Consider the following 16,123-nt stretch of genomic DNA (forward strand, 5'->3'; position numbering starts at 1 on the left):
TAGTATTGGTAATAATGATAGACCCAAACAGAATCCATCAATGAGATGGTATTGATAATAAAGACACACCCAAACAGAGTTCATTGAATGGAAGAGTTGATGTTGTAAGTGTTTTTGGTGCATTAACTTCAATTACTGTTGTTTGATTTGTTTTGGTTTATAATGAACACTATCCTTCATTCATAAAGTAAAATGAAACTCTTGAAATACGTAACTCAATGCAAATTCAAAATGCACATGGATTCAGACCAAATTCTTTACGAAGTTAAAATCTTGTTTAAAGGCCCAATCATCTACATGCATCCACGGAACCTCATGCGGCCCATGCATACACAACTAATTTAATTGATCAAGATTGGATACAAAATAATGTATCCATCCTTATGATCGTTTTCTTGGGTTTGGCAAAAGCAATGTACTGGCATGAGTTTGAGATTGATAATGAAAAGATTGAGCGCTATGATTTTGACAAAACTATGCAAAAATACTATAATTACATATTCACTTCAAAGTAGAAATACAGTATATCTGTAAAGTTGACAGACTCTGTATTTTTACTTTGAAGGAATCTGTGTGTTTTTGAAGTCAACTCCTAAAGTAATTGCTGTAAAAGTGGACATTTTCGCATGATTAATTTTTTGCGTTTTTGCCAATTTTTGACATTTTCCCTTGTTTTTAAATTGACGATTCAAGTTTCTTTATATTGAATAATAAACAAAATGAATATATTTGCATATTGTTATTTTCATGTTAGAAGCTTGGAATGCAAAGAGCGTGAAAGTAAATGTAGCTCAAAAATTTCCACTTTTACAGGAAACGGCCATCTTTAACATAGCAGATGTGTTTCATTTGGCAGGCAGATATTTATGTTCTGTCACATGACATCGCCAGCTCGTCATGTGACATCCCAGATCAATAACCCAATCACCATCAGTTTGAAAAAGACACAGAGTCGTTGTGTCAAAAGCTCACGTAAGTGAACAATTTTAGTTGTGTGTATAGGTTTAAACTCTACCAATATAGATATTTTTAAATTGCCAATTCCAGTTGAAATCCATACACCCCCTGTGGAAGACATGACCTTAATCTTCTAGTAGAAGTTTTACACCGAAGTTCAACACAGGGAGTGTGGAATTCGAATGGAGTCACCCATTCAGGTAACCCCATTTGAAATTCACACACCCTCTGTGGAAGACTAAGTACATGTCTTCCAGACAGGGCGATGTATTTCAACTGGAAAAGCCCAATGTTTTATGTGAGTTTGCTCCCAAAGCAAGATACCATCTTTTATCTAGAATGACAGAAATGAGGTAATTCAAATCAAAGTGAATTGATAACATTTGCTACTTTGTAACAAATATTTTTGTGAAACATCACGAACATTGCATCCACCCGCAAGTCAAATTGAACTCCCTATTGAGTATTTCCCAGAATCATATGCAAAGAACGTCTTCGTCAATGCTCACATTGTCACTGCGTACGTTGAACTGCACGGTAACGACATGCGCATCAACGATAACCGTAGTCTCAAAATCCCCAATTAAAATTATTATGAAGCTAGAATCCTTGAATTCCCATAATCTTTTGCAACATGTCTTCTCCACTCCGCACATTGTCACTGCACACGTTAAACAGCACAATAACAATGTGCATGTGAATGATGACATAGTCTTGGTTATTTTGCTAAGACTTTCACGAATAACCAAAATGGTCAATAGATTCAACCTGATGCTCAAAAAGCTCAAAATACTGTAGTTAACAGTGTTTAATCTACCATAAGTAGCTGTAAATATATCACCCTTGAATGGTTAACAAGCTTGTACATCATGTTGGTGCACCAAAGAGGTTATACAAGGAGAGCTCTGACATGTTTTTTGTGTGGCTCGTGAGGAGGAAAACAATATACCTACGGATTATTTCATAATCCACTGATTACAATTATGTAATACATAGTCTGGAAGTGGGCACAAAAAATACTTGTTTGCTTAATTTTTTTTTGGTTACTAGTGCACCTGCAGCTGTGAGAGCCCTGATGCTGTGAGAGCACTGGCCCACCTCAATTTTGTTTGCGCATATATATTCCCCTCGTATGGAGGATGCCACCCACCAAGTTTGAGCCTGATAGGACAAAGTTTGAAATCCATGACCTTTGACCTTTGACCTCGGATGACCTCCATATAATGGTTTTCATGCTCCCCTCATACAAAGGATTACACCTACCAAGTTTGAGCCCGATTGGACAAAGTTTGAAATTTGACCCCTCCGTAATGACCTTTGACCTCGGTTGACCTCGATTTTATTTCGCCCTATATTCCCCTCGTATCAAGGGTCCCACCCACCAAATTTGGGCCCGATCGGACAAAGTTTGAAAATTTGACCTTTGACCTTGACCTCCGATGACCTTCAAAACCACACGGTCAACATGCTTTTCCCGGCACCTACCCATGTCCCAAATATCGGATCGATGCGTTGCAGCGCGGTGGAACGCATAGCACCTACCCATGTCCCAAATATCGGATCGATGCGTTGCAGCGCGGTGGAACGCATAGCCGGACAGACAGAGACCGCTTACTATTTTATTAGTATAGATATGAGGGCTCTTTTGACAAAATCTATGAAATGAAGCCGTACTTTTTGCCATTGACAACTATTTTGTCAATGGGGATTGTTTGTGAAATTTGGGTTATTTCCTCTGCCCTAATCACTCAATTTTGAGCCCCTGTCTGGACTCCTTTGGTGTAACCTCTGTGAGGTGCATTAATACTCCACAATATGAAACCCTGTATAAGGCTGATGTGATACTTACTTCCAGTCATTCAATTGCATCCCATTTTCAAACAGAAACCACTTTTGGACCATTTACTTTAATATGTGGATTGTACGACTACGAAAAATGACTGGAAGTGCAATAATCAGCCCATAAACAGGGGTGACCAACCTTTTTGAGTGAAATGAGTCACAAAACACTTAGTTTGTTCAGCTTATATAAGGCGGAAAATATAAGACTTGTAACACTGTATAGTTTGGCGCAGTGCTCACGATAGTTGTGCGTTGCGTAATGCATGACTGATGCACGCGTTTGTGAATTTACGCAAGCGTGAGTTGGGAATTTATTGACATGCCCAAGTAAAACCAAATAATTTTGCCTCATATATGCCGAACAAACTTAAGTTGCCTCTCAATGCTGCCATGCAGAGAAGATGTATTTCACTTCTCATGATGCATTTCTTCCGTAACAATTTGATATTCAGTGCAACCTGGGTCTACTCGATAGTGATAAAAAATACCTCATTTTGCAAGAACAGTTAATTGAGGTAGTTTTGGTTACTAATACTATTGACCAATGTTGCAATGAACAGGGAAGAAATGCATTGTGGGAAGTGTAAGATATCTTCTCCGGCTGTCATGGGTCATGTGCAAAATCACAAAGCAAACCATTTTTCCTTCCGTTAATTGATGATACAGATAACATCTTATTTTCAAGCTGAATGAAACATGTTTTCCTCAACATAGAACCATAATTTTTCTGTTTCATCTGAAAACATCATCATTTATATTTAGGCTATATCACAAATATTCATGTTTGGCAATACATGATGTTAGATTTTAGTCAAAAATTATCAAAATAAACAACATTATACATCTTTAGACCAAGGCAAATATTCAGTTTTCTACATTCAGTTTTTTTACTTCACTGGAAAACACTGAAAGTTTTTACAAAATGGAATTTGAAGATTACAAAACAGAAAAAGTATGGCTCTATTCGTCAGATTCCATCATCTCCCGCATCTCCAGCTGATGGTCCCCGTTTTCTTATTGATGCTTGTAACACATAAACTGTACCCTACAAGTATACCACAAGGAAGCTTGTTGTACACATGGCCCATGAGTTCGTTCCAGGTTGGGCACCCCAAGCTTACCAGACAAATGTTATATGTATACTAGATAGACATCTTATATAGGTGATGTCAGTTTCCTAGAGCTGCGTAGCGATTTTCTAGCTCCAACCTAGGGCGTTGACCGGAAGGATTATCGGTGGCTGACCCACCTTTTCTCACCTCCTGAAAGTTCCTGTCAGCATTTTTGTCACTGTTTTAAAAAGCAAAGAAATGACAGAGAAAAATTAAGATTTGTTAACAGATAATTACTTCTGAGTTCTGTGGGCACTGCTGATCATTATCCATCTACACTTAAAATTAAGGCTGGCATTTTCGGGCAGGTATGCGGGTACCCGCCGAGATGACTTTACCCGGCAGGAAATACTCTGCCGGGTACCAAATTTAAAAAAAGTTTTTATTTTTTCGGTTTTGTAGTGTCCCGGACCTAGACCTAAATGCTAGGATCATTCATGGTTGACCTAAAAAAAAAAAAAAATGAAAATTGATCATTTGTATTCATGTCATACTCTATTAATGATTTCAAAATGAATTCAAATTCAATGCATTTTGAAATCATTAATCATTCAATGCATTTTGAAATCATTAATAGAGTATGACATGAACATAAATTATCAATTTTCATATTAAAAATACAAAACATCTTGAAATTTCTTTTCTTTTCTTTTTTTTGTTGCAATTTCGGGTACCGGTTACCCGCCAGAAAAATGCGCTGGGTACCCGGGTACAAAATTACCCGAAAATGCCAGGCCTACTTAAAATACACTATTACAAGACAACTGCATATCACAATCTACATCCCCATAGTCAAGATCATAAATGTATCAAACAGGTGGATATGACATGGGCCATTATTAACAAGTTTCATTAAACAGATGGACGTAACATGGGCCAACATTAACAGTTTCACTAAACAGGTGGATGTGACATGGGCCATTATTAACAAGTTTCATTAAACAGATGGACGTAACATGGGCCAACATTAACATGTTTCACTAAACAGGTGGATGTGACATGGGCCAGTATTAACAAGTTTCATTAAACAGATGGACGTGATATGGGCCAACATTAACATGTTTCACTAAACAGGTGGATGTGACATGGGCCAGTATTAACAAGTTTCATTAAACAGATGGACGTAACATGGGCCAACATTAACATGTTTCACTAAACAGGTGGATGTGACATGGGCCAGTATTAACAAGTTTCATTAAACAGATGGACGTAACATGGGCCAACATTAACATGTTTCACTAAACAGGTGGATGTGACATGGGCCAGTATTAACAAGTTTCATTAAACAGATGGACGTGATATGGGCCAACATTAACATGTTTCACTAAACAGGTGGATGTGACATGGGCCAGTATTAACAAGTTTCATTAAACAGATGGATTTAACATGGGCCAACATTAACATGTTTCACTAAACAGGTGGATGTGACATGGGCCAGTATTAACAAGTTTCATTAAACAGATGGACGTAACATGGGCCAACATTAACAGTTTCACTAAACAGGTGGATGTGACACGGGCCAGTATTAACAAGTTTCATTAAACAGATGGACGTGATATGGGCCAACATTAACATGTTTCACTAAACAGGTGGATGTGACATGGGCCAGTATTAACAAGTTTCATTAAACAGATGGACGTAACATGGGCCAACATTAACATGTTTCACTAAACAGGTGGATGTGACATGGGCCAGTATTAACAAGTTTCATTAAACAGATGGACGTGATATGGGCCAACATTAACATGTTTCACTAAACAGGTGGATGTGACATGGGCCAGTATTAACAAGTTTCATTAAACAGATGGACGTGATATGGGCCAACATTAACATGTTTCACTAAACAGGTGGATGTGACATGGGCCAGTATTAACAAGTTTTACTAGTCAGATGAACGTGATATGGGCCAACATTAACATGTTTCACTAAACAGGTGGATGTGACATGGGCCAGTATTAACAAGTTTCATTAAACAGATGGACGTAACATGGGCCAACATTAACATGTTTCACTAAACAGGTGGATGTGACATGGGCCAGTATTAACAAGTTTCATTAAACAGATGGATTTAACATGGGCCAACATTAACATGTTTCACTAAACAGGTGGATGTGACATGGGCCAGTATTAACAAGTTTCATTAAACAGATGGATTTAACATGGGCCAACATTAACATGTTTCACTAAACAGGTGGATGTGACATGGGCCAGTATTAACAAGTTTCATTAAACAGATGGTCGTAACAGGGGCCAACATTAACATGTTTCACTAAACAGGTGGATGTGACATGGGCCAGTATTAACAAGTTTCATTAAACAGATGGACGTAACATGGGCCAACATTAACATGTTTCACTAAACAGGTGGATGTGACATGGGCCAGTATTAACAAGTTTCATTAAACAGATGGACGTGATATGGGCCAACATTAACATGTTTCACTAAACAGGTGGATGTGACATGGGCCAGTATTAACAAGTTTCATTAAACAGATGGACATGATATGGGCCAACATTAACATGTTTCACTAAACAGGTGGATATGACATGGGCCATTATTAACAAGTTTCATTAAACAGATGGACGTAACATGGGCCAACATTAACATGTTTCACTAAACAGGTGGATGTGACATGGGCCAGTATTAACAAGTTTCATTAAACAGATGGACGTAACATGGGCCAACATTAACATGTTTCACTAAACAGGTGGATGTGACATGGGCCAGTATTAACAAGTTTCATTAAACAGATGGACGTGATATGGGCCAACATTAACATGTTTCACTAAACAGGTGGATGTGACATGGGCCAGTATTAACAAGTTTCATTAAACAGATGGACGTAACATGGGCCAACATTAACAACATTTCACTAAACAGGTGGATGTGACATGGGCCAGTATTAACAAGTTTCATTAAACAGATGGACGTAACATGGGCCAACATTAACAGTTTCACTAAACAGGTGGATGTGACATGGGCCAGTATTAACAAGTTTCATTAAACAGATGGACGTAACATGGGCCAACATTAACATGTTTCACTAAACAGGTGGATGTGACATGGGCCAGTATTAACAAGTTTCATTAAACAGATGGACGTGATATGGGCCAACATTAACATGTTTCACTAAACAGGTGGATGTGACATGGGCCAGTATTAACAAGTTTCATTAAACAGATGGACGTAACATGGGCCAACATTAACATGTTTCACTAAACAGGTGGATGTGACATGGGCCAGTATTAACAAGTTTCATTAAACAGATGGACGTGATATGGGCCAACATTAACATGTTTCACTAAACAGGTGGATGTGACATGGGCCAGTATTAACAAGTTTCATTAAACAGATGGACGTGATATGGGCCAACATTAACATGTTTCACTAAACAGGTGGATGTGACATGGGCCAGTATTAACAAGTTTCACTAAACAGATGGACGTGACATGGGCCAACATTAACATGTTTCACTAACTTGAGGTTGCCATGCATTTCAGAGTGTGGTTGTTGTATTCACTATTCAGCCTATGTGAGTAAGGCATACAAACACAAATATTGGTTCACCTTTGTCATACACTCTAGGTAACTGTACTATATACTTACCAAAATGCTCTCTTTTCAACAAAACCTACTCACTATTGATGTTTAGTTGATAGGCATCATCAGAATGATAATTGAGGATCCTTACTCCCAGTTGGACAGATTCCAACTGTACAGAGGGTGTACAAATGTATTGTATTGTCTATTAGCAGAGGATCATACACTCTTGATTTAGAAAGTGGGCTCCTCAAGTATGTGGGCAACCCACTTTAATGCCAAGGTCATGTGTATGATCCTCTCCTAACTGAAAAAAAACATTCTCTAAAGAAGGGAACTGGACGTGGGGATCAACAATCATCATTATGATGATGATGCCTATGGACTGTGATAAGTTAAACCATCAATTGTGAGATGAGGTTTGGTTATGTTCAAAAGAAATCATTTCATAATTGTCAACCTGATGAATCTATTTAGAGGTACTTACCCATATTTAGCTATATCTGAACTTGCTGCTAGAGAGGGGAATTCTAAATTGCTCTCTATCTGTGGTACATGTTTGCCCTTTTGTCGACTTTGACGTGAAGGTGTGCTACTGTCGGCAGAGCCCATGGCTGCTGCGGCTCTTCGACTTGGAGGCACATACTTGCCAGCTGTTACGTTACCTTTGGGAGGCTCTGGCTTAACTTCTGGGGGTGGAGGGGCCACCGGCTCTGATGGAGATGCTGTAGAAGGAAGGAGTTGTTAATAGTAAATAGCATGATAGTGAAAGTAATACATCTTTAGTGGAATTTAAGTGATGAACCTTTAGGATTCAATTCTTACATGCTTGTTTGATTATCCAAATTCTGAAGTGGAATCATAGAGACTAGAATCGGGTAGTCCTTTCTTGTTACCCAAAAGGCTAGAGGATATACTGTACCGTCTAAAAAGGATGTCGTCTTAAAGGGAGTTTTCAGCAATCATAACATTATGCCTTATACGGTATGTTAGAAACATAATTATCAAGCACGAATCACATGGTTTTATTTAAAACAAACTCATATTGAACATAAAAACAAATAAAAACAGTCGGCTTTCAACACGCGAATACGCGATATTCAAAATTCCCGTGCCAAAATTGTCCAAGTGCAATGACGATTATGACGTAATGGTTATTTGAGCTCAATTGTCGTCAGCCTTCATTGTATTATTGGGACGTCATTGCACTCGACAATTTTGGCGCCCAAAAATTTTGAGTATCGCGTGTTGTGAGACAGATGTTTTTATTCGTTTTTATGGTCACTAATGAGTTTGTTTTAAATAAAACCACGCATAGCTGGTATCGCGTAGCAAAACGCTACACAATTTTGGAGTTGAGTAGCATTTTTATGCAATAGACTTACACACTGAAGTATGTGAATGTACCTTGAGGAAAATAATGAAAGCAAATTTTGCTATGCATAAAAAATACTTGATTCCAACACTGAAACCATGTGATTCGTGCTTGATAATCATTTTTCTGACATATAAGGCATAATGTTATGATTGCCGGAGACTCCCTTTAAGAAATGGAATTTCCTGAAGGATGTAAAAGTTTGAAGAAATTGGCCTTGTGCCAGCTTGGCGTAGACCAGGGATGGGGGTAGTGCAAGCCGAAACTCTCTCCTATTATGCATCGTAGCCATGAGTGATGCAATAATTGATGTAAACTTACTTCACGAGTTGCTGGCTAATAGGTTGAATATATGAGAACAAAAAACTTCCCCAAAGGGAAATTTAGATGTTGAATCAGGATTTTGATGGTTCAAATATTGCCTTTAATCCTGGCCTAATATGAACTTTATCCAGTGCCTGTATTTACTGTATTACCTACCTGTAGGTGGTGCAGTCCCCGAGGACTTATTCCAAGGTCCTGATTGTCCATCTTTCCTCTTCACTGGTTCTCCATTCTCATCTATCTCCACTTCACCTTCCTCTTCTTCTTCCACTGGTTCTTCTGGCTCAGCACTACATGGAAGTACATGTAAAATGAATAGACAGTGGTTAACATTATAGTAATTCTGTCACTCACCCATATCACCTTTTTTTAAACCAGATCAGAAAGTCAATATATAAGGGCTCATATTGAAATACCCTACCACGCTTTCACACAGAAAGAAGGCAGGATTCCCCTCGCTAAGCACCCGCCTCAGGAAAGTTTGGTCATAAAACGGATGGATTATATGCATCAGTGATACATGTACACCCTGCCTTTTGAAGTGGTCTGGTGACAAGGATTATAATAAAAGTTTATCAAAGACTGGCAATTTTATTGATTGTTGAACTAATTGAACTAATCGGCTCATCGCACAACCCATTTAAGTGGCTAATTGCAGTGTTATAATCACACAGGATTTTAACAAAAGAAGGCTAGCACAGGAAAGCTGCAGGATGGCGCACACCTTCCTGTGTAAGGTAATTTCAATATGAGCCCTAATAATGATTAATATAATCACAGAAAAACAGGGCATGATCGACAGGAATTATATAAATAAACAAACTTTTTTCATCAGGTTCGCCGTCAAAAATAATAAAGGAGACAAGTAGAAAAGTGATCCTGTCTAGGAATCGAACCCAGGACCTCAGGTTTGAGACCTGTGCCTTAACCACTCGGCCACAGGAGCTTCATGAATAGGCTGGTTTAAATTCAAACCTACAAGCTGTCACTATCCTACAATCTCCCCCCCCTCCCCTATTTTTCCATGATTATATTTCCTCACAGGGAGGATGGTAATTTGTTTCTCGTATTTACAGCCCTAGCTACTATGGGCTATTTAACCTGGAATAAGAATAAAACAAACAAAAGATAGGCATACACAAACCTTATTTGTAATGACTGCACCTTAAGACCACTGTAATCTTTCTCATTAGGGTCTTCAAATTCATTCCATTCTTCTGCACCCTAAAAGTAAAAGAAATCAGATAATCATTATTTATCTATCCACCAGGTTTGACAGACACCATTTGACAAATTCTTCATAAGGATTTCCTCACTTGAGAAGTCTATCTTCAGATATTTGCACATCAAATAGCTTCACATTAGAGGCTAGAGTCCAAAGCTGTTGAAAAGTAGTACTAAAAATGATGACGCATGAACCTTCAGAAGTAAAGACAGCCGACACTGATCACATCAAAAATGTTGCTCAAATTGCACTTCAACTAAATTTTTGACTGTTCAAAATAGACAACTTTTGCTCTTAAAGATATAGACCATCCCTTGGGTCCGTACATGTAGATGGCCACAAAAAAATCCTGAAGAATCGTACCCCAAAATTAACCATGAATTCATGATCCCATCTCAGGATTCAGTTTGCTTTAAAAAAAGCATAGCAATTTTTAGTGAAAATATTATAATTTCAGTGATGTTCTTATGATATAGCAGATGTTTACATTGTAAACAATTGTTATACAAGCTGAAATTTGTGTAGCAGATTGTCCAAAATGCGGAGTGCTCCACTACACCAGGTAAATTGAACGCTGATCCCAATACACAGGACCCTCTGACTTACTCGAGAACTACACACAGCTTCAAATTTGCATGTACTTATGCATTTTAAGCCAAAAGTCCCAAGTAGTCCGAATAATTCAGTCCCAAAACAATATACATGTATTCACTTACTGACATGATCCTTTTCTGGGCCTGAACTGTTTTGCTTCAAAATATAGAGGTTATCCACTTTACTCATGTGTGACTTCTACCAAAAGGCACTGTTTCCTGTAGTATTCCTCATTCAAAGCAATTCAATGCACGACCTCGGAGTTACCTGCATGACTTTGGCGGGCTATTTTGAAGCAGTCATGGTTGCACATGCAGGTACTTCTTTTGGAAGTCCTAAACAAGGTACATGTATAGCAATCACTGATAGGATATGCAACTTATAGAACATGGATAACCTCTATTGATGGCAAACTGAACAAGAGACTCACATCCACCTCACAGCTTTTTAATCCCTAGATTCATGTGTGAATCATTCTATTGTGAACCATCCTTAGATACTTGAGTGTTTGGGTAACCTGAACAGTTTTGACAAGTCTTTTGTCTACTTTTTTATTTTGTAAACAGACAGGGAAGACACAAATTGCCAAATAGGAAAGTGAGTTGTACACCCACTAAGTCCAAGGGAAGCTATTGTGTTTCAGTAGATGTGACATGGTTTGCAACATACATTGTATGTAACATTAATTCTGCTGATGTTAAAATTTAGATGAAAGTTATAAAAATTATGAGTCAATTGTATCTATAATCAAATTAAGTAATTCTTGGCCAAACTGGCACATGTGCGTTGCGTCCATGTAGTGTTACTACATTGTAAGCGTGTACACAGTGTAAGGCGCGTGTATACATACTTTCTTCTGTACCGCGCTATATTCCTGTGTGTTTATTGCGGAGCCACTAGCGTGCAGTGTTCCAGTTTGGCCAAGAATTACTTAAGAGGGTACTACACCCCTGTCGTAAATTGATGACTATTTTTGCATTTTTTCTCAAAAAATAATAACACACTGGTAACAAAAGTTATGTAGGCCTATATTATTGGGGCAAGGGATCCAATTACTACACTGAAATTTCAGTAACTCAAGACAAGCGGTTCAGCATATATGATAGGAAATGAGGTACATCCTAGCGGTACCTTATTTCTTATCATAAATAACTAACCGCTTGTCTTGGGTCACTGAAATTCCAGTGTAGTAATTGGATTCCTTGCCCCTATAATACACATAACTTTTGTTACCAGTGTGTTATTAGTTTTTGAGAAAAATGCAGAAATAGACACAAATTTATCGAGGGGTGTTGTACCCCCTTAATTTGATTATAGTTTGAGAGAAAAGGTTGCCTATTTTGAACAGTCTAAAAAGTTAAACTTGAAGTGCAATAATGAGTGCATCATTTTATGTGATCACCCATTGTGATTGGCTTCATCAATTTCTACTAGATTTCAACAGTTTTGGACTCTAGCCACAAATACAAAGGTATTGCAGCAAATTTGAGGCTACACCTTTTGAGCAAGCATGAACCATCTGCATTAGCCTACTGACCCAGACCTCATTCAAAATAATACAAGAGCGATGGACTTCTTTACATTCCCTTTTTGATAAACAATTCATACCATTCCATGCATTTAATTTAACACAACACATCCCCAGTGACCGCTCTTCCCCAAGAAAAGGGCCCATTTTTTCATGGATAGCTAGCGCAGTGTTGGATCAGAACAGGATTGGTGGGTTTTCCATGGTCAGAGGGATCAGAGGGATGATACATTAAAATGGTCTACTAAAGTACATTGTAGACTAAATGAACACCAACTATACATTTATAAATTGACAACATGGGCATTATTCCATGTATAATAAAGGAGCGATTGCCGAATAGGGTGCAACTCTACTAGTCTTACAAAAAAATGTATTACAAGACTGCCCCACCCCAACCCTAAACCCAAACTCCGTAAACAAGGACTGGACTCAAGTCTAGCAAGTTGCACCCTATTTGGTATAAATCGTACCATAATAAACTACTCACATATCCCTAACCGTGTGTTTTTTGCTATCGGAAGGGAAAGAAGAAATGAAAAAGGACAGAAGATGAGGAGAAACTTCACTTGGCACCCCCGGGATTCGAACCTGGGACCCCTCGCATGCCACGCAGAAGATCCCCAGCATGTAGCCACCGATTCCCTGGGTTGACTTGGGCTGATTGCGTCATCAAGTCACATGGAATGCATGCACGCAGAGTGGTTTTAATAGTGAACTTTAGTGAGACCTAGTTGGGTTAGGGTTAAAGAAAGTCCTCACTTTATATGTAACCCGCCCTACACCAAAACCTGACCATGTTTATGACAATTTGATCTTGTTAGCTCCAATTTGATACCAAATTTGCTACCACTCTAAATTCACACGTACTTTCTGGTAATTTCAGGGTGACAGTCCCGGGTACAATGTATTGTGTCTACAGTGCCCGGGTCCCTGGTAGCCGGGCTTGCAATTGACGGAACTTACGGAAGCATAAATGTAACAATCCATGCGTTTTAAATTAACAATTGAATAAAGCGCACACTAGGGATAGTTGACAGGGGCCATCGTGGGCAAGCACACTTGACACATTGCCATTGCCAAGCTAAGCAATTTCGACCGCTTGCATCGTTTTGATAAACTTTTGAAAATGAACCAAATTTCATATACATATATATACTGGTATCAATCTTTGTCAATTTAGAGTGTTTGGTAGTAATTTTGGTATCAAATTGAGCTAATAAGATACTGCACAAGATCTTATCAAATTGTCATAACACATGATATTACACGATCCAGTTTTGGTGTAGGACAGGTTACATAAGTGCAGACTTTCTTTATGCGAGTAGTTTATTTTGCTGTAGACCTTTGACGAGCACGTACTACTGTGATTGCAAAGTTCATTCATAAATTTCCACTTGGCAATGTAAACAGCAGCTAGCAGATCGCCTCAGCAGCCAATCAGATTCAGAGAAAAGTGTGTTTCATTTCAATGCAGTAAATATGCAATATACACTCTTTAAAATATGCGCTGTCAAAAGTTAACAGGCATGACAGGAAGATATCTACTACTTAGTATATATGTATGTGTACTGTGTACATTAATTTTGAAAGGCAAGAATTGTTTTAATTTTGCATCTGCATTTCTGAAATGTCTCGGTAAGCTTATTCATGTTATTTGCAACATTGAACATGTTTGGAAAATAATTTTGTTTAAAAATAATACCACCTGATCATACTGTAGTGATGCCGATGGCAAATAAAGGGTAGTGGGTTCTAAATGTACTTAGTTTTCACTTATATATCTACATTACAGCCTGCTCAATCACGTAGCAGACATTTATAAAGGAATTGCCATATGTCAACAAAAGGAAATTGTGTGTCCTTGAGCTTGAAATCCTTTATGATCCTCCATCTTGTTTCGTAATCACGATTGGTTTGCCGGCTTCACAAATCCAGCACTCTAAAACAGCTTTATATGAAACAGAATCTTACAGCAATTTGATATACAGTCGCAGTCTTTGGTTGATCCTCAAGAGTATCTGTTGATGGTTTCTCTATTTTCTTCTCCTTTTCTTTTTTGTCCTGTTTTTTAGCAGCCTTTTTCTCGCCTTCAGTTAATTTTTTAGCAATTTCATCTGTCGTTGTAAATTTTGTCTTGCCTTTACTCTTGCTCTTTTTACTCTTGTCCTTCTTTTCAATAATTTCTTCAAGAGATTTTTCACTCATGATTACTGTTGGGATATCCTCCAAGTCCGAAATAAACAAGAAATCATAGAAGAAATATAATAAATATTGTCCAGATGCGGAGTTTTAATACGTCCATGCCGTGCCGTGTGACACCATGCAATATTTGCGCACAGAAATCTTCCCATCATGCGCAAACCGGAAGTACAATTTCCATAAGGCAGCTTTTCTCAATCAGCTGATTGCGTATTTGGAGCGAAAAGTGGGTGTGGTGAAGCGGAAGATCAGAGCTCGGAACTTTCATTTTGACTTTTTTGATCGTGACCATAGGGAGGGATAAATTCCCCCCCCCCCAATATTTTGCCAGGGGGATGTCTATACAATGACGCCTCACGCCTGTATGTGGGTGTCTGACGAATCTGACCAAATTAACCTCATAATTCAAGCCCGGGAATTCAAGATAATTGGCCAACAAGAGATGGAGATGTAGCCTACCGGTATTATGTTTTATGCATGGAAAGGAATGAATTGTTTATCAAAAAGGGGGAATGCAGAGCAGTCTAGGTTAACACAGACTATGCCATAGTCGATTTTTGATAAATAAAAGCATGTTATTAATGTTAATCATGATGAAAGCATTCAGTTGAACTCGAAATTATACTGATATTTATTACATAAAAATACTATAAAATGAATCGATTAACGGTATAAAAAGTTTATATAATTATATTAGTGACAGTAGGGCGTAAAGTGTACGTAGGCTTATATTATTGAATGCAACATATCATAATGTCATAATTGTATTGGCACGTCAATACTGAACAATTCTGATTTTAGAATCTGCCAGTTTATTAATCGCGAAATTCCAGGTTAAAAATCGACTATGGACTTTCAATTTTAAACGGGATTTTGAACGGGCAAAGTCCCTAACACTCACACTGTCAATCATGGTACTTGTTTATCAATCAAATTTAACCGCAAGCAAATACAAGACGCGCTCATGCACTTACTGGCGCGTTCATGCACTCACCGTCAATACGGATTCCTGGCGACGAAGTACCTCTGCTGCAATGGTACTTCGCGGCTACTACCGCTGCTACTACCGAGTAGGGGAGAGCGGGGAGTGTTCGCCCTATTTTTTTTCTGACCAGCCTAGTGATGTCAATTTTAAGGTTAGGGATGACCTGATTAGCCCATGTGAAAGCCCTATGTCTTAGCTATATACGGCCACAATCCCAGACCTATAGGCCTTACAATAGCAACAGGATAGAGCAAACAAAAAAGTTTTGCAAAGTGGCGAACTTGCCCCATATTGGGGCAGGTTCGCCCATATGGTGGGGTAAGTTCACCCTAATCACAAAAAAGGTTTAAACATTGCATAACAATAACATATTCAATGCAAACATTTAGCAAGAGTATACAGGGCATTCATTCTCTTCTAGGGAGTCACTAAATTTGTT

The 16,123-nt window shown here is 38.3% G+C and overlaps 1 protein-coding gene across 1 annotated transcript; it reads right to left on the bottom strand.

The window, feature by feature from the left end:
* Positions 1-2,588: 2,588 nt before the first annotated feature.
* Positions 2,589-14,827, bottom strand: LOC140141821 (protein CDV3 homolog A-like). Its single transcript, XM_072163685.1, has 5 exons — positions 14,472-14,827; positions 10,295-10,374; positions 9,307-9,440; positions 7,939-8,176; positions 2,589-4,089 (listed from the first exon to the last, which is right to left on the bottom strand). Exons 1-5 carry the CDS (start codon positions 14,703-14,705, stop codon positions 3,969-3,971), a joined length of 807 nt encoding a protein of 268 aa, XP_072019786.1. The 5' UTR covers positions 14,706-14,827; the 3' UTR covers positions 2,589-3,968.
* Between the last annotated feature and the right edge of the window lie 1,296 nt (positions 14,828-16,123).

The sequence above is a fragment of the Amphiura filiformis genome, chromosome 20 (assembly GCF_039555335.1).
Source record: "Amphiura filiformis chromosome 20, Afil_fr2py, whole genome shotgun sequence".
NCBI lineage: Eukaryota > Metazoa > Echinodermata > Ophiuroidea > Amphilepidida > Amphiuridae > Amphiura > Amphiura filiformis.